Raw genomic sequence first — 27872 nt, 5'->3', positions numbered from 1 at the left:
TAATAATCGATTTTATAACGTGCCAACCGATTTATTAGCATGCCTTTGCTGTTGTACATAAAATTCCACTTATCCTTCCCTTTTCCTCGCTATTTTTTTCTTTTTCTTTTTCTTTTTTTAACCCCTGCGGAAATTCAACCCCTCCTACTCTTTCTCTTCCTCTTTCTTCTCTTGCACCGCCCCCGTGGCTCTTTCGTCAGAGATTTCGATCGATCGTTTTCAATGCGGTGTCATTTCGACAAGAGCCACGCCGAGCGAACACTCTCGACGCTTAACGATCGTTTTATAAAATGACGTGACCCTCGTAATTTCATTATGCCTTAATCCGACGAACGTTCGCGTTACGCTCGAGCGGGAAAGAGAAAACGCCCTAGACCAGACGGCTGCGCGAGACAGAGCAGGGAAAAGAGAACGAGAGGAATGGTGAAATGGTGAAAAAAAAGGGTGGGAAGGTAGTAGAAATCTCTCCTCGATATTCAAGAGTGGCACTCGCAATATTAACGAGCGCCTATTAGCGAGTGGCAACTGACAGGGCAAGGGAAATCCGTTTTTAGTTTTTCTCCTTCTCACCCTTTCTTCTCCGCTTTTCATTTTTCTCTGCTAAATACAAAAGTCAAAGCGAAACACCTACCCCCGAATCGTTAAATCATTTAGAAACTAGAATTAACTGTAACATTAGATACCCCGAATGCAATCTGGTACTCGTGTTTCTGCATCGTGCTAGATTTTAAAAAAGACCCGCCAGTCGATCGAGCGGTTCCCAGATGCTCGATTCGATTTCGTAACGCATCGAGGAAGCGTCAACTTTCTTATCGGCGTTCACCCTGATAGACCGATAACCGATTTATCGCGTCTTAACATCGAACGTCTACACTTCTCGATATCAGGGGCAAACAATCAACATCGGTAAACAATCTAACAAGCGCTGTTGTTCGAACGATAAACGGGTGTAATCTTTTGATGGAATTGAAAATAATATGTAAGTTTGGGGACGTTCAAAGCCTACGTTCTTATTAGAAAGAAATTTATGGTTGTGTCTGTTTTACCAGACACTTTTCTACCACGCTTCGTACTTACAATTAAAAAGACACAATTTTGACATCCTTTGATTCCATTTTATTAGAAATCAATCAAAACCAGCATAAGAAACTATTAAAATAATTGTTTGACAAGCTTGCATTATAAAAAGACCGCCATAAATTAAAATTTTTTAAAATTCGATCCCAGCGCCATCTATACGAAAACGCCGCAAACTACTCAATGACTTACCGATCGATTTTTTGAAACAGGGGAACACTAGCGCGTCTATCGGAGAACAGCGGAAACTATTTGGCAAGTAGTTTCCATTGTTCTCCGATAGATGCGCTAGTGTTCCCCTGTTTCAAAAAATCTGTCGGTAAGTCGTTTGCACTGTTTTTGTATAGATGGCGCTGGGATCGAATTAAAAATATTTTTAAAGTTCTTTATTATGGGCAATGTAATTATGCAATTAATTTATAATTAACGTGTGTAACCATCAAAAGCTTCGATTTCTTTGATCGATGAACCAATATCAGTGTCTATTCAATTCTATTATAATCGAAGTATATTTATTTCATCAAGAATACAGTTTATTTGGTTCTTTAAAATCAAAGACATGATCACGTAAAATTATTTCAATTACTTTATTAACATCATATGCGACCTATCAAATAATATTCATTTTCGATATTCCTTAATTTTAATAAGAACGTAATTTGGAATCGTTTTTCCTTATCCATCGTATCAGGCTAATTTGATTCCCTTCCATGTTAAAATTGATGAAAACCTTGCTAAAAATTAGCAAGATTAAAGAGAAAATAATTTTTTTAATACAGTTCACCAATATTGTACATAAAATACAGTACCTTGCATCCGTATAAAAGTTCCGCTTGAGAGTTATTCAATGAAGCTACTCAATCGAAATTAATTATCTACATAAATTACAGACACATTGTTTGGGTAAAAGTTTATAACACATTATTTAACAAAGCTTACGTGAAACAAACTATAGCCTTAGATAATCCATGATTACAGTGGGACATATTGAATCGTGTCTAATCACTTTTTTAAATACCATCGATCATTCCACGCTTCCCTCCTTAAATCGAATAGTGGACTATAATTTAGTACAGTTGATATCGATTAATGATAGTGTCATCGTTATTAAAAAAATGGAATCTATATGAAAAAGATCATTTTAATATCGACGACACATAAATAGCGTACAATACGTATTATTATCTGTATAATACCTACACAGGGATCATTTGATTAAGAACAATACATTTGCGTTTAACATTTGTGTAACGATAATTCTACAGAAAACACATTTTAATAATGAAAAAAAAAAAGTATTTTAATATAGTAGCGTGTTGGGGATCAATGAATACATAGAGCATAATGGGAGAGAGCAACTGTAACTTATTTACCATAATTTTTAATAACACTAAGGTACACTGTCAATTATTTAACATATTTATAGATTTAAAAAAAAATGAAAGATACCTCTTGACACAACTACAGGCTACGTCGATTAAAGAAATCAATACTTTACGGAATATCTCGTTACGTGATATCTGAAGGTATCCCAGATTTATCAAAATTATTCAACCGATGCACGAAATTACAATTATTAGTAATATTTGTGGTTACATTTTATAAATATATTTTGTGTATTCCCTTGGTCGCTGTAAATTTTCACGTTTCATTCAACGCTACCTAGTTTCTCCTTTACAGATACTCTAAGCCATTATGAACTGTTTCCTCCCTTATCGTTATTATTTCGGTGGCCTATCTTGATCTGAAAAATATTTTGTCGCGTTCGGGAAGCGTATGGGATCTGGGAAATCTGGTGTTCCGTATCTACGTGGATTCAAGCAGTCTCTGATCGCTTGACCGAATGCACGCCTAACACCTGGATCTACAGCCACGGCGACTGCAGCACCCTCGACTTCTTCGACTCCCGCTCGGGTTACACCTTCTCTTACTAAACGCTCCATGGATGCTGCTATTGCTGAATGATTAGGAGTTGGGCTAACTAATAATCGCGGTTTTTGTTGCTCGATAAGTTTACGCCGTTTAGTGGGTAGTGTACCTAAATAAGCATCGCTGAACGTTGCCACGCCACCATTTGTCATTCCTTGCATTTGTAATTGACGACGTTGTCGTACACCGTCTCGAGCAATGATCGGTACCCAATCCTAAAACATTTTTGATGCTACTATTGTCTACAACATAAATTCACATTGTACACAAAGTAATATAAAAACTTACAGAAGGTAATGCTTCGTGACCTGGAAATGTTTCTGGAACTTCTCCGCCATCATCTGGCAAGGATGCTTCGAAAGTTGTTCTTTCTTCAATTGCTTCAGTTTCCATAGGCTGGGATTATGGTTAATTCTTAGATTTCTTCTCTCAGAGAACACGGTTGAGGATATACAAATATATGGAGATAACTTACCTCTACTTCAGATTGTGTCTGCGAAGGTTGATGAATTGGAGCTGAAGGCACCGTTGACGGCTGTGAAGGTACATCTTTATACACTAAAAGCGGAAGAATTTCTGATTCTGGAGGTTGTGAAACGCGCGATGAGTAAGTACGTAACTGAGCAACAAATATATTGGGCAACCATCGATGGAACTCAGGACGCGTACCCTCCAACATATCGGTCTATTCGGGAAAAATAGAAATATTAATTAAAATATAAAAAAATGTATTTGTAAAAAATGTACATAACATACCATGAAACGGGACACTATGACTTCTAATCCCGATTGTCCGCCACGAATGGAATATCGAAGTACTGCACACAATTGTCTTCCCAAATTATTGACAATATTGAAAATTTCTTGACCAAATCTGGCATCATCAATATCTAAATAAATATTGAAAAAATGAACTCAGATGGTAGTTCTACAAAATAGTCATTGAATTTTTGATACACTGATGTACAAACCATTATTGAATAGAAATTGTAATATATCTTTGATATGACGGCGAAGTAAAGCTTCCACAGTTGCGCAAATATCTATACGCGAACCATTTCTAATATTAACTTCCTCTTCTGACGCGAAAAGATTCTGAAAGAGTGGTCTTAATTGAGATAGTAATCGTTCCGCAGCTTGTTCCTGAAGTGCTTCCGTACTGGTATTTGGAAAAGAATATTGCAAGAACTCTTGTAACGGTCTTCTAAGATGCGAAATTGGCTCCCATTGACCAGTTCGTAATCTTATTATACCTTCTAACGTCAAGTTTTGAACCTGCAAATGTTTTAAAACAAAAGTGATTTTAGATTATATTATACGAAACGTTATAAAAAAATTTATAGAAAAAAAGTTTAATTACCACTAATACAGCTAAATCTAGAAGTAAATCTCCTTCGCTCTCTGAATCCTGTGATGAAAGAAGATTCATTTGAATGCCTGCATGTTCTAATAAATCCGCGAATGTAACATCGCTTCCGGTGGTATTCCCACTGTTAATTAGAAATAACATAAATTATGTTTCCTTCAGTGGATAAACATTTTATATGTTTAATAAACAATTTACTTACCTATCTCCTACAATACCCACATGAATATTTCTACCACTAAATAATTGTAGAATATTTCCAAGACTTTCAGCTAGATCAGGATCTGTTACAAAGATTTATACATTTTCATTTTCTATTTTTTAAACGGTAAATACAAATACTAACTGTTACTGTTGATACTGATGCTTGCTTGTGGTTGACCGCTTCTGCCTCCTAAAATTTGTTGCGGCAAGAACATGAACGGATCGTTTGTATTCGTTTGTGATGTTGTCGATGCTGTAGTATTCGTAGAGCTAGTGTTACTGGTTGCGCTTGAAGTTGTTGCTACAAATATAATAATGTTACTTTAAGCTCGTGTACGGATACGGATATAAGATAATCGCTATTAACATTTATTTAAATGATATACCTGTTTGTGCCTGTGACTGAGTTTCAGACGTAGCTGTTTGACTTGTTTGCGTAGACTGTGATGTAGACGTGACAGTATTAGAACTTGTAGTCGATGTTCGACGAACGTGATGCGAATTACATGGCAGGAATGGATCAAAGTCAAACGCTTGTCCTATACTCATTCCAACACCCAAAGGGTGAGCCTGTTGATGAAATACATGCGGACGCGATGTACTTCTAGTCTGTGTTGCCGTGGTAGGATGAGTACCAACGTTGCTTCTGTAATAAATATATTATAATTAACATGTTATAAATCGATGGTACGATTAGGAAGATTCAAAAATTTTAATAGACCTACCGCGCTTGGGTGCTTTGTCCGGCGTTCGTATTTCCACTGTCCATCGTCGTAACATTTTGTTGTCCAACTGTTACAGGATTTCTACTTGTAATTGTTGTATTAGTCATACCACTTTGTACCATATGTCCAGCAACAGCCTGCATTAAATTTCGTATGAAATCAGGCGCGGGAGCTGAACCCCAAGAAAATCCACCAGCAGTACCACCTACTCTTCCTCCTGTTCAAAACAATTAAGTAATGTAGCTATAACAATCGAAACACTTTAATGGACGATGTTGCTAAGGTGATGACAATAACAGTAATTAATATTCTTACTACGGACAACTTACCGACATTATTGTTATTGTTGTTGTTATTATTTTCACCTGTTTGAGTTTGTTCACTTCCTGATGCAGCATCCATATTACTTTCAGGACTAACTTCCATCAATACTTCCACATTATTTGGCAAGTTAAACACCGTGCCTAAGAAGTAAGTTCAAATTAATTATCAAAATAATTAAGCTTTTTTAAACTACTGTACGTACCAAATGAAGACTGTGCCTGCTCTTGCGGTTGTTGTTGCGGTTGTTCTGCCTGTTGGTGAGCAGCAGATTCAGGTTCTGGCTGTTGACTGGAATCTTCGGCATTACTTTCGGCTGATTCTGGTTGCGAAGCATTATTAGTCGAGTCCCCACTTTCTTCATTACCATTATTATTATTTGCATTACGACCGTGTAAACTGATGTGCGCCTATTAGAAGCACGTTAGAAAAAAATTATGTTAAAAAATGAACAAAATTTAAACATTACAAGCACTCATCCTCACCTCTACCTGGATTGGTATACCGGGCTGTAAGATAGCTGAATGTTGAATAATAATTGGTCTACATCGCAAATTTCTTGGTGGTTGCTGACTCATATCAACAATTATATCACTTAAAGCGTGACAAGCGTGAGACATATAGTGTAAACATTCATTGGCACCATCCACATACGCCTGATTTTCTTCAACTCTCCCCTAAGAATTAATAATTTTCCGATGTTAACTACTGTAAAAATAAAATTTGTACGAACATCGCATTATACCTACCCCTGGCGGTAATGAAGGATCATCACGCATAAGTTTACAATACCGATCTAATACCGGTCGCAAACGAGCTTGAGTATCCTGTAACATTTCCAATAATTCTGCCAACTGTGGAGGTCGTGGAAGCCTAGAAACAATACTTTCATGATTGTAATATTGAACTACAAAACCACAGGATGTATATAAAAATATTCTTACTGTGGCGACGCTCGTCTATTAGACTGTCCATCAGTATTCGATGTAGATCCTTGTTGTTCAGCTTGTGGCTGTTGTGAATCTGTTTGATTTTCTTCAGCAGCCTCGGTTGTTGGCCTTGCTTCAGCCGTTTCATCGCTACTTCCTGCTTTAACAATTTATAATTATATAAAATGAAGTATTTCTAATACTCTTATTTTTATTTTTGTTTCGTACACATACCCCTAAGTGGTGTCACATTATTAGCTCCAGCTGCAGATAAAGCAGCTACTATTGCTGCAGCTGCAGCAGCTTCTGCTAATATGGCACCATTATTTGTTCTACCCTCGATATTACTGAAAACACTGATTATTGATTTATTTTGTTATATTACACTAAACATTAGGATTATACTCTGTTTACTCACAACTGTTCTGGCTCCAGTTCTGATTCTTGCATTAATTCACCCAAAGCTGGTCGATTATTTTCAGATGCAGCAAGATTAACAGGACGGGACGGATTCTCAAGCCTGTCCATAAGCCTATTTGTGCGTTCAACCATGTGTCTCGCGACAATTAATCGACCATTAGATAAAGTATTACTGAACTGAGGTAGCGCTAGTCCTATTGAATGAAACGATAAGTGTAATGTAATATATTCTAACTGTTATAAATAATATTTCGCAAGAATATTAATTAGTATACCATGTCCTTCAACAATTTCAGCTGGTACTGACATTGCACCCAAATACATGGCATTGCCATGCATTTGAGCACGGGTGAGTCTGTAGTGTGTTCTTTGTGGATTTTGCCATCCGTGCGATCCATGATTTTGGCCCTGACTTTGGCCTCCATCGTTTCCTCGTTGTCCAGGTTGAGGTGGCGCACGTTGTACCAAATGTATAACTTTTCCATTAACATCTAAATCGCAAAGATTTAAATTATTAAAAATTTACAAGTTTTCATAGAAAATTGTTTTGCAATCCAAAATTCTTTACCATAATCATTTAATTTTTTCTCATCTTGAAGAACTCTACCGCAATAAATAAGTCTTTGCGAATCTGCCGGTACTGCCACAGATTCTGCTATATATTCTTTAAAGCCCCTTACTGTAATTTGCTATAACAAAGTATTTATCAATTAAATTAATCAGATCATCTTTAATATTATCAGCTATACTTGTGATATTATTTCATATTATTACATCATAGATTAATATATCGTATATTTGTGCAATATCAGCGCATTAACTGAATTACAACAATTATGATAAAAGGAACATATTGGAATTTTACAATGTCATGTTTTATATAATCGTACAAAAATATGTTATTTCAAGTATTTATATTGTCAACTATCAGTTAGGGAAGTATTAAGCCCTATACATGTAGAAAAACATGATGAAACGCATCAGTAATTCAGCAATAACATAAAAAGGTTAATTCCTGAGATTATGAATAGTCATAAAAATGATAATTCTGGAAATTACTTCTAGAATGCAAAGTATGAATGATGTGGTTAAAAATAGTAATACATATATAAATTGGTGCATGAATAATCATAAAGCATACCACATAGGATATTGCAGTGAATAGCATCATTAGTCATAAACATATAGCATTCGTTGCCTGAAAAGTATAAAAAAAATCCTTACATCGTCTTCCAAAGAAAAAGCATGATTTTGTGAATCCAAGGTCTTCACTGTAAGGTCAATCATCGTTGATCGGCCTTAATTGATGCGGCAAAACTAAAATTTATGGAAAGGAACAACAGTATTAGAACGGACAATCAGAAATATAGAACCCCGTCGTCTACACTCACGCAGGGACGAAGATACAAGACTGTAAACGACACTCGATCAAGTAACTAATAGCTAAGATTCGATATCTAAAATTTCTAAAAAAAAATTGATCTTAACGCTAATCAATCAGATGACATAAATAAATTATGTAATTATAGTCTATCACTCCGTTTTTATGGTGTAATCGTTTTTTTAACGAACCCACCGATGAAATTTTACTGCGACGGCCGACACGACACACGTTATTTTACCCAGAATTCGCTTTGTTAATAAAATCACAAGCGTTGCCAATATACCAGTTTCATGATTCCCTAGGTAAAACGCGATTCAAAATTGATAAAGAAGCGCCCTCGTACATACGATATCTACGCGCCTGCAGATTCCTCTAATGATGGATAGATGGCAGTAGTAAAGGTTATAACGGACAAAATACGAATTGTGATTCTGATTTAAGTGGAACTGGTAAATCGTAATTATTATCGTGTCATACAGAATCTGGATGTAAGATCATGCATATACGAAGACTAATAAATGGTAAATCATATTTTACAAAAATTTTTAACTATACACGACTATAACGTAAGTACATCTTATACTTAGAATTTCACTCCACAAGGCATCCATTTTTTTTATACATTATTCGTACATTTCAATAGGCAACATTATACTATGAATGCAATGAATACTTGGAATCTAAATTTCAAATAACGTGTGGAAAAAGAGGGTTAGAAGTAAAAAAGAAACGCCATATCGGTTAAATCTCCCAAGTATACAATACAAATTCATCTTAACCTTAGAAGAACGGAGTCTCGTGCAGGACGATTGTTTATTAAACCAAGGTCATTTTTTCAACACTAATCTCTAGGAAATCTAGGAAAATAAATAATTTTTTAGAAAAGTAATCAATTTTCAATGTTTTTCATATACCTGGTTCGCCGTGGCCCCCCCTCCCGTCTTCCTAAGGTTAAAGGTGTTACTTTGAAGCGTCGAAGTCGAGGGGGGTGAGAAACGTGAAAACACATTTACCTTGTCGCAGACGTACCATCGATGATTCGAACAGCAGCAAGGAACATAATCAAAAATCCAGGCATCGACTTGCCATGGACATCGCGTGATCCGTACGAAGATGAAAAAGAGAAGCAGAGAAGACTCATGGCAGGCCGATCGCATTATTCAGATTAGGGCATCGACTGAGCCACGCGGGTATGCGAGTACACGAGTTTCTTTGTATGAGTATGTACGTGTACATGGTTATATATCGGTAGAAGATAATACCGGCCGATCGTGCACCGCAGAAGAATGTTAATGGTGCATCAGTTTTGTATGCAGGAAGTGACGGCGCGTCCCGTCTCATACCGTAGCGGGTCCCGGCGCCCTGGCGTCCGAGCAGAAAAAGGCCCAATAAGACTGATAGAAGTGAAAAACCAAGAGATTCACCCGTGGCCGTGTCGGAGGAAGGAAAGAGAGATGCTCCTTTAAATCCCATCATAAACACACATAGCCAGGGGCTCTCAACATTCTTGAAAAATGTAAGATTTACGCTAGCCGTGATTTACTTCGTATGCGGTACATACAGTGAGAGGCAAAAGTAAGTAGACACTGTTCAAAATAGAATACCTCGGTTAAAATTCGACTAAATAACATGAGGTTTTTTGAGAAGCTATAAAAATTAATTTTCATCGTTTTAAAAAATTACAATTTGTTGAGTCTATAATGAAAATTTAAAATAGCTCTTTCGTAGATTCAGATAAGTTATGTGTATCCTGAAAATTTCATCGACATCGGTCAACGCATTTAAAATTTCCGAAAATCGCGACTTTTCATCCAAGTTCTTTTTTTTCACGATTTCAACAAATTGTACTTTTTTAAAACGATGAAAATTTTAGTGAATTAATTTTTATAGTTTCTCAAAAAACCTCAAGTTATTTAGTCCAATTTTAACCGAAGTATTCTATTTTGAACAGTGTCTATTTACTTTTGCCTCTCACTGTACAATTACTCCGCTGCTTTCTACATTTGTATTTTCAGTCAAACACTCTCCTCGTGAATACGATGCGGCTCTTTTATAGGCTTGATCTTGATAAGCAACGATATTACTAGTGCATCTTGTTTACATCTTATTAGATCATAGTAAGGACGTTGGTAAGATCGACATTGATATCATTTTAATTATTATCACCTTCAATAGCACTCATTTGCGTTACAGTTCGAAATGAATTTAATTTGCTTTGAATGCATATGGAATAAAATACTCAAGGTCGCCAGACACCTGTAATATTGTTATTTCATAAGAAATCGAAGCGTCAGTTATACGCGATGATTGGTAACGAACGTCTTAACATTAATCCTATGCCGGGATGAAGACGGATAACATTTGAAGGATGAAGATCGCTGTATTAATGTACCGAGAGAAAAAGTAAGGGGTTACATCTTGGTCCTATGGAACAAGAAATAGAGAGGCGCCAGCCAGAGTTGTAGCTTCGTAATGATGTAGCTGTCTCGATTTAACATGCTTTGCAGTCTTGCCGGCTAGTAGACACTTAACTTATCTTAGTTTTTAGCGTAGGCTCAGTTCGCTCGGTTTCCTTTATTACGGACAATAATGACAGGATGAAAAGGGAAGCAAAGATGCAGGATATCAAACGTACCGAGATGGTCTGTGAAAATAATGAAAAAGGCCGAAGAAAGTTTTCGCTATTATCGGTACCTATATTACTCTACGATTTCCGGATTATCAGCTTAATTAATAGCCGTTTCAACTGATGGATTGGAAACGATCGGAATATAGGTATTCGAGACAAAATTTTTCCGCGTAGTGATTTCGGGATAAATCCTCCGAAGAATTTGAAAATCCTGTTTAGCTTTGACCATCACTCGCTACCTTAATACTTTTATATCCTCTAAACTGCTACTGGCTTCTGCCTCCTTTTCGCATCCTCTTTCTTCCTTCCCGTCGTTCCTCTTTTCCGACAAGAAAACGAGGAGTTCGCGTGCGTGTCTCGAAGCTATGCAACAGCCCGAGATCCAGGGAAGCTGGGAGGAGGGATAAACCAATACCGAGGCCGATAGCGGACGAGTGCGTGACACGTCGAGCGCGAATGTGTGCGTTGGCGCCAGGCCGCATTCTCGCATTCGTTAACTAACACATCGAGTTAATCCCTCCGCAGCTCGTGCCTTGTTCTCCCTCACCCCAGTACCGCGCCGATATTAAGAGCGGTCACGGATCCCAAATTTGCCATCCGTGGGGAGGCAAGACACCGATTTGTCCTCGGCCCGTTTGCATGCCATCGGTACGCGGTAAGATGACCGGTTTCTACTGCTGTAGATTGACCGGCAATCGTATTTCGGATCAAACTGTTCACCAGAAGAGAATACACCCGTATCCAAGCAATCGTGTCGCACACTGACAACGAAACGTATCGTCTTGATTAGCTATCGCGACCACCGTCCCGTACTTTCGTTTCAGGGACTTTGAACGAAAACGTTTAAAAAAAAAATATCTTCCCCTCTCTGCGTTCCGCGTAACTCATTAAAGTATATATATATATATATATATTTATTTTTTTTTTCTTTTCTTTACAGTCAAAGCAAGATCCAATTAACACGTTCAATTAATGGGAACGAGCAGAATCATTCTTGTCGGCGTTGGCGGGGAGTAACGCATAGAAATCAGTCAGAGAAAATACGACGTATACCCATAAAATATTTGCTTTCGCTTCAATGATCCACGAAGCGAACGTCCGATCATCGAGGTCAGTAATTAATCTGTATCAGTTTACAATGAACGAAAGAGAGCGTTGAAAGAGCACTTATGATTCCAACGACCCCGTAATCAATATTAATTGCATATTAATGAGTAAATTGCGTAGAGTCTACGCGAAGAAGTCCTTGTTTCAGGAAACTTCGAAAAGGAGAAATAAAATGAGGGTAAAAAGGAAACATTGAACTTGGTAGCCGCGACGAACGTAATAACTTGCGAAGAATAACGGGGACGCTGTCGCATGAATTGACAACGCGTTAACTCTACCTGAGATAATTGCATCGTGCCAGGAGGAGCGTGAATCGTGTCAAACATCGTGTAAGAGCTGTGTACCGAGGCATGCGTATCGACGCGACACCCACCTAAATCATCAGCCTCTTTCTTCGTGCTCGTACACGGTACCCACAGCCGTATGGACCAGTAAGCACGGTAAATAAAACGACGATGGCAACTAGAACGACGACACGAGGATGGAAAACATCAAATCAACATTCCAACAGCGTTTTTGATGGTTCGTCCACTACAAAGTCCATCTCGACGGCGAAAACAATTAGAATAATCGCAATAATCACAACAATGAAAATGATGACAGATACCAGAGGAGACTGATCATTGGTTCGATAGAATCAACATTCCAGTAGCATTCTCAACCGTTCGCCCACCTCGAAATTCATTCTCTACGTCCCCTCTCTTCAGATACCTACAGCGGATAGTCTCGTTCCAAAGTGTGAACCAAAGAAAAGGGTGACCGATGATCCGGTGCTAAGAGAGAGGGTCGAGTGGAAAAAAAGAAAGATGTCTGATAATAATAGAGAAGTGGTGTAAGATCAGCAGTCCATCAAAATAATGCGTCGCAATGAAACGGTACCTCGTTTGTACATCGTTCCAACAACTACGAAGACACGTGACGGCACGTGATACGGGATTGGTGATTTAACAAACGGGGTGCATCTGGGATAATTGACAGTATCGATATTCATGGAACGATAAACGCGTGGGTTACTCGAAACTTACCCGATATTACGCATTTTCTCCCGCCTTTGATTGTTAAATAATCATCAAGATACAGTACGATGCGACTTTGCTTTCAAGGTATCAGTCGTTTACGAGATCCGAGTGTCGGTCACATACGTGTCTATTAGCTGCTGCAACTGAGGAAGGGGAAATGGAAGAGACAGAGAGAGGGAGTGAGATAAACTAGCAGAAGTGTCGGAGAGAGGGTAAGGAAAAGAGTGAAAAAGAAAGAGAGGGACCTACCAGCGAATTATCTGGTATTTTCTTTCAGCCTGCGGACCCCGGAGCGACTAAGCAAAGGTCAAAAGTTGAGCAATGCTCTTCTTATCGGTGCAAACACCGCCTTCGCGTATGCAGTGCGCCGGCACCGAACGATTGATGGACTTATTCCTGTGTTGCGTGAAAACGTTCACGCTAGTCGCGTATGGCGCCTTTGTCGAGAAGAATATCTTCCACTGCGACCTAAACGATCCGCTGTCAGTGGTGGACGAATTCGTACGTACAAGAAAAAACGATCGAGTTTAAGTTAAGCTTGTGGATCGTTTTAAACGATCCATCATAACTCACAGACGAGCCACGTTATCTCGTGTACCCCTACTCGGAGATGCGACGATCGTCAGGAGCCGGGCGATCAAAAGAAGGGAGCAAACGCGGATTCGTTTCACGCGGCAAGCTGAAACGGGCTACTGGTCCCAGCGAAACGAACGGACCAAACGTGATAATTAAATCGACGCTGACCGACAAACAAGAAACGAACCAGAGGGAAGCGAGAAACGGGCAAAAGAAAAGATACTCCGGTACGGACCGGAGGCACACATAATGTACGAGTCCCAAGAAAAGTTGAAGTCCGTGCCGGAGGCGCGGCGCCGCGCCACCGCACGACTATAAGTAAGTCTCGCGCGGCGCGCCGCGGCTTAATGCCGTTGCCGCGTTCGTGGCGCCAAGAGGAGGGCCCATTGGCGACGATAAGCCTCCTTCGTGTCCGGCACGAACGAGAAAAAGAAACAGAGAAAAACGGAGATAGATACACAGCAGCCAGCTTTCACCCGCGTTTCAGCCAGTGAATATACTTACATATATATATATATATATATATGTATATATACATATACCCCGGCGGGGTGTGGATCGCGACAGTATAGATAATACGTAGCTGTCAGTCGTACTCGGACCAGTGTCAGTCTAGAGTTTGCGTCGACGAACACAGTGTGACCGAGTATCGTTTGCAACACTCTTACTAGCAGCTACCAGTAACGGACCGTTTCAACCCTTACCTCTTATCTCTTAACGTTTGACATTGATTGCATTCGCATGGCGATGCTTATGATTCTTTAAAAAAAAGAAGAGAGTTGTTGGACTATCCGGGTGAAAGGTTTCCACTCCTCTGGGACGTATCTTGTATACCTATCAGTGAAAAAGATTTTGATCATCGAGTGATTATTGCCTATCGTGTTTTGTGACTTAAGAGAGGAACGGCTGAGTGGTAAGCGTGAGTGGTGGGATAGAAGGGGTTGGTTGGTATCGAGGGGGTGCGCATGGTCCGTGCGGACCGTGGAAAGATCACCTCCGTTGAAGAGCGCGGATCTTTCTATTGGGCCGTTTGGATGGTGATTAGCAGGATCGCGTTCTAACGTGTCGTAGAACGATGTCGGGGCTGCTTTACACGCTACTCGGCTTGGCGGCCAGCACCAGCCTTCATTGCGCTGTTCGACGTGAGATAAGCCCGTGCACCTGCCGGCAGGAGGAGTTCTCCACTTCCGTGATCAACCCGGCACAAACGGCTGTCGCGGTAGCGACCGCCGTCGTGAATACCGGGAACAATGCCGGCCACCACGGACACGGGGAACGAATCGAGGTCGTGTGCGAACGGATGGATTCGTTCGAGCAAGTGGCAGGTGCGTTAAGGGGTAAATTCACCGCTGAACAACAGATCACATTGCGGGTCTCCCATTCGAATCTGCGTGACATATCACGGCACGACTTTAAAGAGCTACGGATGTCCATCACCAGGCTCGAACTGAATCACGATCATCTAGGGTGAGTGTAAGTTTACATGCATCGAATCAAATCGGGCCTTCGAGTCTATTAATTAGATCACACATGTTTCTCTTTTCTTTTTCTTGTTTCAAATTGAAATTGAAAGCAATTAGAACGCGGGTTTCGCTTCGCCGTACGGCGGCGTAGGAATCTAAACGTTTATGACTCGATTTGATTGCTTTTAAACAAAGCGCTCAGTGAATGTGGTAGAATGAATACTTTCGCTTACGATCGACCTCGCTGGTTCAAGGAATCTTCCTCGATCATTTCGTGGAAGACGTAAAACCGAGGAAATTCTTCGAGTTGTCGCGGTGTTGATGAAGAAAATCGTGTGACGATGATAATGACGCGTGGTTAAGCGATATCAGTGCCACGCTTACTCTAACCACGCGTATACGTTTGGTCGACAAAGTATCGCGTTTCTAGAAATTTTTTAAGCATTCTTCACCTTCGCCTTACTTTTAACACAAATTTCTTTTTTATTTTTTTATTTCTTTAGTATAATTCTGGTAGTATAATTTGTTCAATTTACGATCGTTAGATCAAAGTACATCTCGTTTTAATGAAATTTAAACATGAAAAACAACGATGGCAATAGTTTATGAATATTAGTTAATCGATCAATGAAACTTGAATGTTATACGATTTATTATGTTGCCTTAGCTTCGTAGTACGTGTCTGACTACACATTAGTTCGTCTGTGACGAAACATCAGCGAAATCAGTGACTACAGATAGTCACTGGCGAAATATCGTAAATTGTAAAATAGAAACGAGATGCAAACAAAAGAGAAGAAAAAAAAAAAAGAATAGAAGAAAAAGGAGGAGACCAGTGATATGAGATAAAGGAGAAAAAATGTAAAGCAATGGAAAGCAGGTATTTCTATGCAAATGTTCGCCATTCAAGGCTCATAGAAGAGGATGCGTGTAAATGCATCATATGCATTGATACGAATGACAATATCTTTACGAAAGGTCATCGTCTGATGCTGCGAGCATTGAATAAAGATGTTTACATGTAACAAAGAAACAGCTCTGATTAGTTTCGTTATTTTGCAAACCGTCAACTATGCGTAACGCGTGACGGTAAAAAATTGTTGCTAATCGAAACTGAGAGAAAACGTTTCCCAAGGTAGACGGATGCATTTCGATATCCTTACACCTCGATTTAGCGTCCTTCGATTTACATATTAATTCTAATGCACGTGTATAGTGTATAGTGCTATCGAAAATAATTACTGTAATCTTTGTCCTCATTTATCTTCGAAACATACTATTTGCTTTCATATATTTTAACACTACCACCGATAAAATATTAAATAATACGACGATAGTGTACGAGAAGTGAAATTTGTGAATTCAGATATCGTCACATTGTATCCAATTAATGTAACAAATATCATTAGGAATTATATATTTGTATGAAATGAGGATGATCGAAATGCATGTGCCACGACAGATTTCTTACGAAATCATTCGACGATGATTTATCTGTACAAGAAAAAAAAAAACAGGAAAACATCAATCATAATGGATCGACGGTATCGATAAAATCTTACCATTCAACGTTTATTCATCGATCACAGATTTTGCTTACAGAAACTCACGAGTTTTCTCGTTTCCAACTAAACAGAAATGTCCTGTTCCTACGAACAACACAAAGGACGAATACTGGTCTTCCTTGATTACCCTGATACATCGTGTACTTAACGAGAGAAAACGAAAGTCCTTGGGGAACGAACAATCATCGAGAATGCGTCTTCTCGCGAAAAAGAGAGAGAAAGATAGAAAGACGAAGGCGAGAATGAAATCTTAATCGTGCCTGACCTCTTCGAACGAGTTATCAAGAAGCCCTGCGCTTATCATTTCGGAATAATTAAATAACGAAATGCTGTGAGCCAACGTTATGTGAATAATCGAAAGATAATGACCGTGCGTCGGCCGTGTTTTAGACGTTTCATTGGTCCATTTCTCTCAACGGTATCGCGATAAAGATTTGCACCATTACAGACGGCTGAGCACATCGGTGAATTTCGATCGAACGTCACGTTTTAATTAACGCTCATCTCCGACGACTTTGCATCGATCGTTTCGTGAAAGAAAGAAGAATGAAAATCCTGTGCCAGGCTTCTTACGAATTATCTAATTTCTAATTTCGAGGAATACACATACACATCAGTTGTACCAACGTAATGACGTAATTAAGTCGGACTAATTATCAAACATCGATAAGCCGATTATTCAATAGTGAAATAAAATTACGAGATGTACTTTGATATTCGTTTAATCCTTTCTGCCTTTTCTCGAAGCGTCAGGAATAAAAATGATGTTTTGTCCTCGATGGTCCGTGACTAGGACAATGAGCGATAACTTGGTTTCACTTTTGATAATTGGGAATTGTGTATCGCTCGTTAGCCATGTGTTTACAAGGGCCACATGTGTTCGCTTACAGAGGAAGATAATTCTATCGACTGATGACATTCTAAATTTTTCGAGGACAGAAAACAAGTGAATTTTCATCGAAAAAATTCGATCGTAATCTGTATTTGCAAAGAATGTTTCAACGAAATCTCTGCAGAGCGAACGTCTGCAAAAAAAGAATCCAATGTCTTGTTGTTTTTTTTTTTTTTTTTTTTGATTATATTAATTAACTCGATATTTCTCGCACAAAAAATTCATTCATTCGACGCGTTCTTATTTAATTTAAACAGTTGTCACTTCACGACGGATAACCGTCCCGTTGTCGTCGTTCGAGACGGACGTTGAGCGTAACAAGGTTTAATTACGTTTACTCGTACATCGAACGAGAGAAATAAAGAGCGAATTGATGTTTTATAGGTTCGTAGACGGTGAAGTTTTCGCGGGGTTGGGAAGAACGCAATATCTTAGTCTCGCGGATAACGAGGTACCATCCATACCGAGGCATATTCTCTCGCATCTGTCCCTGTTGAGAACCCTAGATCTCAGCAGAAATCGGATAAGCCGTATAGACTCGGATGACTTTAAGGTATGCATAATTTCCTTCAGCGAAACCTAATGAATTACAGATACCTTGTGTTCTCGTTTATTCGATTGATTCGAAGCTACCTCGTCTAACGCTAAGGATAATCGTAATCATTATCCTCTGACGCGTACACCTTTTCGAAATAGCGGGGAAAAACGCGCGCGGAAAAACGGGACGAACCGATCGCGCAGCTTCGTAAACAGGAAAAATATGAACGCGCCATTAATGACGATCAATTACGAACGTTGATGTAACCTTTCTTGACCGTTTTAGTGCTGACTGCTTTCAAGATATGCATTTATCGGACTGATTAAATCTAATCTCATTTGCAGCGAGTAACTTTTCGAATGCACGAATCGTCCGCTCCGTTGCCCCGAATCCTAAGGTCCTACGATTAAAGTAACTTCAGTATTTTGTAAAAATTCACCGAATTAACGGTGAAGTTTCTTTTTCCTCTTTTTGTTTTTCAATTTTTGCGATAATTAATCGGAGCGCTCTCTTAGGTGACTCACTCCGTAATGCAATAACAGAGTCGCGGTTCATTCACGTTCTTCGGAAATGAAATTCCACGTCTTTCCTTCGGTCCGAACACGTCTCGCGTTACACGTGATCCGACAATGTAACCGGCGTATGAACGAACAATTCATCTCGAAGAGAAGAGGACACAGGCGGAGTCTTCTGTTGGTGGGGTTTGCCTGGCGCTTGTCGCGCACGTGACGGGCCACGTGCAGGGAATTGTCCGCCGATCGTTCTCCAGACGATTCGTGCTACTTACGAGAATTCTTTTTCACCCCTGCCTCGTGCTGTTTACCACACGTTTCGGGCGATAAAAAACAATAGAAATACGGGAGAAACCTAATCGCAATTTTCGATCCGATCCCGCCGGATGATCTTATTCGACGCGCTGCTGGACGTCAATCAGATTAGATTCAACGGTTCCTTCGACGACGTTCGCGTCTATATGTAAAAGCTTCGTATGACGTGAAAATTTTCTTTTTTTTCCTCTCTCTCTCTCTCTCTCTCTCTCTCTCTCTCTTTGTTGTACGTAATCTTGAAAGTTTGATAAAAATGAACGGGCGCCAACTTTGGATTGACTAAGGTGAAATCAAATTCGTCGCGTATCTCGCGTGTATATTGCATTTTCCTTACTCGTGGTACGATACTTCAGCTTTGCACACTTGCGTAAGAAAAAGAAAAATACAACCAGACGGCTCTGATGTAATAATATCGTGTCAATGTTGCTAATTATCGCGAAAAAAAGTGTTTATCACGGAGTAGTCAGCAGACGTTGATACGAATTGATCGGTTTCTAAACGAGAGTCCCCGCGAAGTGTTTCTAGTTCTCTCGTAAACGCGGATTTTCCATATTCCGTATAATAAAGTTGCTTCGATAATCAGTACACACCGAGTTATCGTACAACCGATGTTTTTTCATTAATCGTCGAGCGTGTCCTCGTGTTTAATCGCGTTTTGCCGACGCTGATAAATACGATCTCTTTAAACCGCTGCCTCGTTTCTTTTTCTCTCGTTTCCCCTGCGCGAATCAATCGTAGAACCGAAACACCAAAAGGCAAACATACTCCTGTAGAGTGTAGAAATTCTTATTTCAAGATTTTATAAAAAATCGATGGAACGCGTGTTCTCGAAATGCACTTTTTACTGTATGATTTTTCAGTACAACCCGACGTTGCAGCATCTGTCGATGGCCGGAAATGCGATTTCCGAAATGGTACCTGGCTCGTTACCGCCGTTGGTGAAGCACCTTCACGTCGGCCGCAATCACTTGCAAAGCCTGAATCGAACATTACGGTACGCCACTTTCTTCATTACTGGCAAAACGAAAATTAACGTTCATTCGCGAAGCTCCTGGAACGTGTATCGGACATCCTGTTTACCGTTACGACAGTGGCTGTTATTTAATTGGCTCTATTCATCGTTGATGCAACGAGTAGTTCCTCGGACTCGGCCGAAGATGATTAAGTAAACGTGCACGCAGATTATATAGACAGAGGAGAGAACAATTAAGCTCGCCGATCCAGTCACGCGCTTCAAATTTATACGTTTCATTTTCTATCTTTTCTCGATCTTCAATCGGTATTGAAAAAGAAATTTTCCAATAATTCGTTCGACGGAGCATCGCAAGAATTCGTGTCAAACGGATACGATCGAACGGGTGATTTTTGTCGTACAAACGAGTGACTGAAATATTGTTCCAGGGATCTGAATCAGTTGGAGTGGTTGCTAATTAACGCCAACGAGCTGACATCCTTGGACGGTGAACTACCGTCCTCTGGGCACAACTTGAAAATGCTCTATGCCGTGGATAATAAATTGACGCACCTGCCGGCGGAATTTCGTTATCTACACCGTTTGGAAACTTTGTTCCTGCAGCACAACAAGATAAGAAGCCTGGATGGCACGCTGCAAAAGGCGCGACGATTGAAATTTCTCGAACTTTCTTATAACGACCTGCAGGAGGTAATTCGATTCAATTCGACTCGTTTAACTTTCCTCTTCGCGTAGAATAATTATGTAAATTTATCGGTGTATCAATTTCGATAAGATTCAATTTGCTCGAAAAATCTGACGTCGATATACCCACACAAACGCGGCTCATGAAAGAGCCGCGTAAAGTGCAAGTGCACGATCGTGATGCACGATAACGCGCGGAGGCGTTCGTTCAGTGTTCCATGCATTAAGTCAATTACTGCATCCTAATCTAATTACTATGTCGCGCGTTTCCTTGCGTCGAGTTCAATTTTTATTGAAACCGACGGCTGTTCGATGCTCTTCGGTCGTGATTAGTTTTATTAAATCTTCTCGAACGGTCGATTTCAAAGGTTTCCCGCGTACAATAATCGACGATAACGCAACAATACGGAGTAAAGAGAATGTTTTCCTTCAGCTGACAGAAGCAGATTTCGTAGAAGCGGAGATGTTGGAGGACCTCGAACTTGGACACAATTCTTTGAAATCGTTGGGCGGTTCGAACGGCGGTAACGGCGACGGAAGCGGAGGGAACAGCGTCCTTTATCCTCTCAGATCTCTGAAATGCTTGAACTTGACGCACAACGAGCTTCGAGAGTTCTCTTTCGCGTCGCTGCGCGGTTTGCGCGAACTGAGATTGCTCGATCTTTCGAATAACAGAATCGGTCAGCTTCACAGAGGAAGGACACCGTCCGAGGTACGGATATTATATCATATACGCTTAATCGTATAAATCGTAAACGGTTAATTTTCTAAATTTCCTTACGTTTCTAGAATCTAGTGGAAGAAGAAGGGGAGGAAACGGCAGGTGGTAACATTCAGGATATGCGGCTTCAGCACAACGAGCTACGAAGTTTAGACGGTTCGCTGTTTCTCGGAATGAAAGAATTGCAGAGGCTGAATCTCAGTCACAACGCGCTCGGTCCAACGATTGGACCCCGCGATTTGCGAGGTCTCGATGGTCTCAAAGTCCTCGATCTCTCTCACAATGAGCTCACCACTCTCGAAGACACGTCGGAGGTATGCGAATCAAATTAATTGCATCCGATTCTGTTTCAATGAAGTAATTGTCTTCCTAGTCCGTACGTCCTATACGACGCATCTCCAAGAATTTTCTGTACACGATAACAACGTAGCGTAATTTTAATCGTAGACGTGGCTTCCATCCCTGGAAGAGTTAAACGCATCGCACAACCGTCTGGTGACACTGTCCGAAAGGGACTTTCGTGGTTTCCCGGTTCTCTGCTGGGCGGACGTCAGCGCAAATCGGATACGGACCCTCATGCCGGAACTCGTTGCGAACACGCGTTGTACTGTTCACGGAGTGCCGGACGTGCTTCGTATATACCTCCAAGGTAAGCGATTACATATTTAACGTGTCCTCGATGAAAAAGAAAAGAAAACAATTTCAGCAAATTTCGCAATCTCCAGCGATAAGGTAAAGATTGTGAAATAAACGAAATTTTAATTAGTACCAACAGCTTATCGATTCCAACGAAAGGCGCTTAACGTAGGATAAAAGAACCGGAAACGATTTTTTCGCCTGCAAACACAGGTGTGTTTGATCAACACGTAATCGTCTCATTTTTCATGGAAAAAACAAGATGGCATGGTACGCGAGTTAATTGGAGGCTTTCGGTAATGTAAATAGTGTACTTAATCGTGGCCCCAATCTTTACAATTATCACGAGCAAAATTACGATCAGAAAAACACAGGAAGAAAAAGAAAGGATCGCAATAAGAAATCTGGTCCGCGCAAATACATATGTAAAGTCGTACGGTACGGTTGAAATCCGTGACGGATTTCATTTTCCACCCTCGCAAAGGATAACATCTTTGTCTGACACAGACGCGTTGAATGGGCGCCAGCTTGTAATTAATAAACACGTCGTTAAGTGTCGCGAGGACAGCGGTGCTGAGGAAGGAATGAGACAGAATGAGAGAACGGGTCATGAGAGTGGTCGGTGGCGGCAGAAAATAAATTACTGGTTGATAATAACGTGGCTGGCTCCGTTCGGCTTCCGAGCCGTACATTATTTTGTTATAAGAGTTACATTTCACGCGATAACCCCCGTCGTGGCGCCATCTCTTTATTATTTATTGTATACCGAGGACGGATCGTTAGCTGTTGTTACTGTTAAATATACGGTTTTTCGTGGTTCCGTTATCGTGTACGATCCCGTTATCTCGGTCAGCTTCGTTACATTTCTTTTCACTCTCTTTTCTCTGTTCGTCGTTCACACTTTCATTGAACGAGCCCTCGTATTCGCGAAACACCGTCCAACGATTCGCGACCATCCACGTTTCTTCGCTTGTTATTGAATTCGCTACGACACGATTAAGTATATGTTTACGGCCTCTTATCGCCGATACGGACAGTCATCGATGCAAACAAACATTTTATGCATCGCGCTGATTAAGCCGTTCAATAATCTCTCTCGTTCGAGAAACATTCATTTTTATTTGTTTCATCAGGAAACCTCTATATATGTATATAAATACATGTATCTTTCTCGACGAGTACGAAAGAAAAAAGTTTTTCCTTTTGCGATTATCCGATGTTCTTTCTTTTCTTCTTTACAGATAATCCAGTGTTGTGCGATCCCGGACTCGCGGATCTGACGGTAGCTCTCGAAGTAAATCACGCAAAGGTCTACGGAGTGGTGAACAATTGTCCTACAACCCCCGCGACGCCTACCGAACAGACGTCGCCTCTTCCGCCGTTACCGCCGACGCTGTTGTTGGCAGCCGCGGCGGCCGCATCCGGCGGGAACGTTTCCTTCGCCGCGACCCTCGAGTAGTCGGCCGGCAGTCGAGGAGGATCGTGAGGCGCGATCGATTCATGGGAAAAGAAAAAAATGTTGGAAAATCGAAGGAACGGGAAGACGAACCACGGGGAAATATGAGAATGATTCGATTGGTGATCCAACCAGTCTACGGTGTTCTCTACACGTGAGAAACGATCACGGTTCGAGCATCGGTTCCGTTGGGTCGATCAAAGTAGACCGGAAGTGTGTGCAGCACTCGGGGCCGGTGTAAGATCTTGGTGGCAAACCTCGCTTCAACTTCGACACGGGCGTTTTAGTTCGTTTCAATCTAAACCGCTTGCGTGAATTCTTGGAAACATTCGCGACAAAAATCTTAACGAAAGAAAGAAAAAAGAAAAAAAAAAACATGAACGTTGTATAATAATAGGATAACGTGGATCTACACGTACACCATCGCGCATACATACATACGCAATACCGCTCGCTCATTAACATCCATCGAACATCGACGAGAATTTCACGCGCAACTAATCCGTCAATCGGACAGCAGCTGACCATTTGCGATTAGACGTCGGTCTTTAATCGATAATTATGTAGTAATAGATTAAATAAGTAATGCGAGATTGATATTTATTTATCGAGCTTCGAGATCACGTATCGTGAGAGTATGGTTCTTTCCATCGCGAGGAACGATACGACGCGGAAGGAGTGATAAAGGACTGAAAAAAAAAAATACAATTCGCGTCTAAAAAAAAAAAGGGGGCGTTACTCGCGCGAAAATAAATTTATTAAAAAGTTTCTGTTTTACGATAGGCGACATCGTTACGCTGTAAATAGTCATTAATCCCGCTAATTCTTTAACGCCATATGCCCTGTTCACGTTTACGTCCCTTTCGTTTTTTTTTTTTTGTTTTTTTTTTAGTTTGTCCTCTCGCATGTATCATTCGGAACTTCCGTCTAATCTTTTCTGTTAGCGTCCTTTGAAATAGTTTTTATAGCAACATAGCAGAGACGAAAGGATAGTCGGGGTATTCGAAATCGATTAACATTCGCCTTTAATCTAACTCGAAGTCTACGGTTAATCATTCGTGCTTCAAAGTATTATTTGTAACGCTTAGGCGGTGTATTGTTTATTGTTCGTTGATTTATCGTGTTCGAGTATCAAATGATATCACCCCGAAATCTAGCGTGCAATAATGATCATGTATAGTTAAGATGATACGTAAAAGCCTTTGTTTAAATATGTTAAATGATATTCGGAATTTCGTTTCAGATCGAGGATGAAAAAGTTGAAATTGAATGCTTAAGTCGTTCGTTAGGTATCGTTAATACGTTGAACGCAACAGTGAAATTGAGCAATTTTTGTGGAGCGTATTAAAGCTCTAATTACTAAGAATAGTAATAATTAATTTTCAAATTTCAAACTTTCTGTTTGCCATTTCACATTATTTGTATCATAGCAATATTAATGTTTATATTAATTCGTGAAGCTTAGCGATATTGATGTTAAAATAATGTTTTTCTATTGTTTTCTTTTAATTATTCAGGCGTGTGTAAGTTGCGGGGCCGGTCACCGGTGACCCCCATGGCGTTCAACGCGTTAATTGTATCAAAAGCGACGAATAAGGACAATACATGTTAGTAAAACCATCGAATGCCATCGTCGACATTTCGATCTTTAATTAAATTCCTGAATGATTGAGTAAACGAACGATCGGCCGGGTCAATAGTGTAAGTGAAATCTGTTAACTTACATTGTGTACGCGATACGAGCTGATTGGCAGTGGGCGATCAATTGACCCTCTCGTTAACTTGTGCCAATAGGGATGAATTGTTATCAACGTGCTTCTACGCATACATAATCAATTGGCCCTTTTTCATGTACGAGTAAGGTTCGCAAATATTTTCGTACGTAGCCGCGTTAATATTCTGAATTAATGTACCGCGAATAGAGAGCTCGCTAAGACGTGTAAAATCCAGTGAGAAAGTTTTATCGTCATGTTAGAATGATAATCAGCAACAATTTTGATATAATTTACCGAATCGACACGTAATTGTATTTTTAAATAAATAATCAACGAAAAGCTACATTTTCAAAATTTTTCTTTCAACGCATACATAATAAACCGTTAGCAATAATAAATTAAAACTCTGTTCGTACCATTAACTTATACATTAACTTATCTTTCTATGAACAGTTGTTGATACCGACTGCTAGCTTCGTTAGCTAGGACTAACCATCGACGTAATTTACCGCTATAAGTTTTTAAATAAATGAATTATAAACGTTTTGCAAGGAATAAAATGAAATTGATCAAATGTTGGATAATATTTATAGAAAAATTAACAGTTCAAAATAAATTCACCGTTTCTCTTATCTTACATAGAATTTATTCTCGCACGCTGTAGGTGCCATATATAGATAGAGATCGCATGGAGGCGTGTTTATAATTCTATTATCTAAATAATTTATCTACTGTGATCAACAGTTTAGTGTCTTTAATAAAATTATAAGCAAATAATACATTAAAACGTGCAGCATGATAGATACATAACATCAAAAAGTGACTATACTAATGATGAATATATTTTAATAAGTATATGCCAATGTTAAGTTTGCAATGTTTAGTGTTAAAAGTCATGTACGTGTAACGAGATGATTTAGATATTAATTTTTATTAATAAATGCTTTAATCTTAAAATACATAATTTAATATCATACAAAAATATGTATTTTCTCAGTAATTGAGTTTTAATCAAATAACAAATATTTGAACATTGTCATATCACTGTTCTGTATTTAAATAATGTTTCACAAAAATATGTCTAAGTTTACAAACAAATGTGATAACATTGGAAATCTCTGATTGTTTAGAGAAATCAATTATACCTTTGAAATCATTTAATTCTTCCATTTTAAGAATCGGTTGAATTTGCTCCACTGAAACCATTAAATATATTTGTCAATCGCAAACAATTCATATACAACTACCAAGGATAAATGTTTCATACCTTTCCATTGATTATCCGAATGATTTAAATATACATAATATTTATCTCTTGTACTATTATCATTTACAAAGAAAGAAACTTTTATTCTTTCATAACCATCATTTTCAATGAATTGTATACTTATATCCAAATATTCCTTGTATATTTTACAAGCACGTTTAATAGCATCCCAAGCTAATAATTTTTCTTCTTTCCTCTTTATTGATTCTGAAACAAATACATTTGGAATTTTTTAATGAAAACACTGTGTTTATTCAGCGATATATGATACACTCTAATTTCTGCTAAATACCTTGTTGTAAATCAACCATTTCAACAGATAAATTATCTCTTTTTAGTTTCGCATCATCAATATCTGCCTTTAATTTTTCTTGCTGGGTAATTGCATTTGAAATCTTCTTATCCACTATCATTTGTTGTAATTTTGTTGTATCTATTTCAGATTTCAAGTTTTCAATTTCTTGTTGCAATTCTGATATTTTGCTAATGCTTTTAGTTCTCCTCTCTGTATATTCTGTTAGAAAAAGTATAATAGAGAAACATTATCTACATTAAGCATATCAACAGTAATTTATTTCTTTTGAGTAGATGTCAATTTTATGTAAACATATGATATTTAACGTGTAATGAGTATTTGAAAAGTCTGTCTTCAATAGATAAGTTTGCATAACTTATTTAAATGCTGATATACTACAAGCAGATACTTTCTTTCTTCTTATTCAAATATAACGTAAGTGAATATTTTTTTATTTACACTAAATATTTTATACACATACCAATATCATGAGCAGTAACATCCTTAAAGTTAGTGGCAATTTTATTATAAAAATTGCTACAGTATGATGCTAACTTTTGTAATATGCTAAAGTCTCTATTCTGAAGAATATGTTCAATGTTACAACTAAATTCTTCCATTATTATTGTAGCATTTTTATATCAAATTGAAAAACTATGCTATGATCAAACTTCAACGGTTTTCACATACACTGTATACTGTATACTGCTGTATACTATGCTAGATTTAAAGCAATGACTACCAGATTCAATAAGACTGGATATGCCTTCATTTTCGAAGAGTCTTGATTGTGGCTAGAGAACGAGTGCTATATCCTCGTATAAAAATGTGAAACACTTTGAACTGCAACAGTCTAACGCTAGTTTTTCTATTATTTATTTAATAAACTAATTATTTGAAAAAAGTGTACTTTAAAAAGACCGCCGTAAATTAAAATGTTTAAAATTCGATCCTAGCACCATCTATACAAAAACGGCGCAAACTACTCAACGACTTACCGATCGATTTTCTGACACAGGGGAACACTAGCCACGGAAACTACTTGTCAACTAGTTTCTGCTGTTCTCCGATAGATGCGCTAGTGTTCCCCTGTTTCAAAAAATCGATCGGTAAGTCGTTGAATAGTTTCCGCCGTTTTTGTATAGATGGCGCTA

The 27872-nt window shown here is 39.1% G+C and overlaps 3 protein-coding genes across 12 annotated transcripts; 1 reads left to right on the top strand and 2 right to left on the bottom strand.

Annotated features, from left to right (window-relative positions):
* Positions 1-1645: 1645 nt before the first annotated feature.
* LOC114882338 (large proline-rich protein BAG6) lies at positions 1646-8657 on the bottom strand. 8 transcript variants are annotated; one of them, XR_006829341.1, is made up of 22 exons: positions 8548-8657; positions 8196-8288; positions 7540-7660; positions 7247-7462; positions 6970-7165; positions 6786-6907; positions 6567-6711; positions 6372-6495; positions 6108-6299; positions 5828-6032; positions 5631-5765; positions 5302-5518; positions 4963-5222; positions 4719-4877; positions 4575-4656; positions 4367-4496; positions 3978-4281; positions 3763-3896; positions 3482-3691; positions 3295-3402; positions 1887-3221; positions 1646-1811 (listed from the first exon to the last, which is right to left on the bottom strand). XR_006829341.1 is itself a non-coding variant. In XM_029199477.2 (22 exons), exons 2-22 carry the CDS (start codon positions 8256-8258, stop codon positions 2138-2140), a joined length of 3291 nt encoding a protein of 1096 aa, XP_029055310.2. In that variant the 5' UTR covers positions 8259-8288; positions 8548-8657; the 3' UTR covers positions 1646-2137. The 8 variants fall into 8 exon arrangements, 7 of the variants coding, with proteins under 7 accessions (XP_029055310.2, XP_029055080.2, XP_029055275.2 ...); XM_029199477.2 differs by having other exon boundaries at positions 1646-2199; positions 3116-3221; XM_029199247.2 differs by having other exon boundaries at positions 1646-3221.
* A 571-nt stretch (positions 8658-9228) lies between these two features.
* LOC114882647 (insulin-like growth factor-binding protein complex acid labile subunit) lies at positions 9229-25730 on the top strand. Of its 3 annotated transcripts, none has more exons than XM_029199538.2 (11): positions 9229-9579; positions 9672-9871; positions 11925-12094; positions 12212-15153; positions 17991-18159; positions 19832-19965; positions 20373-20634; positions 21062-21340; positions 21418-21663; positions 21797-21998; positions 23227-25730. In XM_029199538.2, the coding sequence occupies exons 4-11, from the start codon at positions 14762-14764 to the stop codon at positions 23442-23444; spliced, it is 1902 nt and encodes a 633-aa protein (XP_029055371.1). In that variant the 5' UTR covers positions 9229-9579; positions 9672-9871; positions 11925-12094; positions 12212-14761; the 3' UTR covers positions 23445-25730. The 3 variants fall into 3 exon arrangements, with proteins under 3 accessions (XP_029055371.1, XP_029055387.1, XP_046141422.1); XM_046285466.1 differs by lacking the exons at positions 9229-9579; positions 9672-9871 and adding an exon at positions 10919-11130 and having other exon boundaries at positions 12212-14599; positions 14758-15153; XM_029199554.2 differs by lacking the exons at positions 9229-9579; positions 9672-9871 and adding an exon at positions 10916-11130.
* Positions 25731-26181: 451 nt separating this feature from the next.
* LOC123987736 lies at positions 26182-27437 on the bottom strand. The gene is made up of 4 exons (XM_046285468.1): positions 27200-27437; positions 26716-26937; positions 26424-26630; positions 26182-26352 (listed from the first exon to the last, which is right to left on the bottom strand). Exons 1-4 carry the CDS (start codon positions 27336-27338, stop codon positions 26198-26200), a joined length of 723 nt encoding a protein of 240 aa, XP_046141424.1. The 5' UTR covers positions 27339-27437; the 3' UTR covers positions 26182-26197.
* Positions 27438-27872: the final 435 nt, after the last annotated feature.

The sequence above is a fragment of the Osmia bicornis genome, chromosome 4, assembly GCF_907164935.1.
Source record: "Osmia bicornis bicornis chromosome 4, iOsmBic2.1, whole genome shotgun sequence".
Classification (NCBI taxonomy): Eukaryota; Metazoa; Arthropoda; class Insecta; order Hymenoptera; family Megachilidae; genus Osmia; species Osmia bicornis.
Note: the sequence above shows the minus strand (reverse complement) of the source record. Positions and strands in the feature narration are given on the sequence as shown.

Excerpts from the sequence above, each read along its gene's own strand:
- LOC123987736 (XM_046285468.1), bottom strand. The coding sequence starts at position 27,338 with ATGGAAGAATTTAGTTGTAACATTGAACATATTCTTCAGAATAGAGAC. Across the intron at positions 26,631-26,715 it reads AATGGTTGATTTACAACAAG|AATCAATAAAGAGGAAAGAA; the intron begins GTATTTAGCAGA and ends TATTTGTTTCAG. Across the intron at positions 26,353-26,423 it reads TTCGGATAATCAATGGAAAG|TGGAGCAAATTCAACCGATT; the intron begins GTATGAAACATT and ends TAATGGTTTCAG.
- LOC114882338 (XM_029199247.2), bottom strand. The coding sequence starts at position 8,258 with ATGATTGACCTTACAGTGAAGACCTTGGATTCACAAAATCATGCTTTT. Across the intron at positions 6,908-6,969 it reads GAACTGGAGCCAGAACAGTT|TGTTTTCAGTAATATCGAGG; the intron begins GTGAGTAAACAG and ends ATCAATAATCAG. Across the intron at positions 3,222-3,294 it reads GTCACGAAGCATTACCTTCT|GATTGGGTACCGATCATTGC; the intron begins GTAAGTTTTTAT and ends AAAATGTTTTAG.
- LOC114882647 (XM_029199538.2), top strand. The coding sequence starts at position 14,762 with ATGTCGGGGCTGCTTTACACGCTACTCGGCTTGGCGGCCAGCACCAGC. Across the intron at positions 15,154-17,990 it reads CTGAATCACGATCATCTAGG|GTTCGTAGACGGTGAAGTTT; the intron begins GTGAGTGTAAGT and ends GATGTTTTATAG. Across the intron at positions 18,160-19,831 it reads TAGACTCGGATGACTTTAAG|TACAACCCGACGTTGCAGCA; the intron begins GTATGCATAATT and ends ATGATTTTTCAG.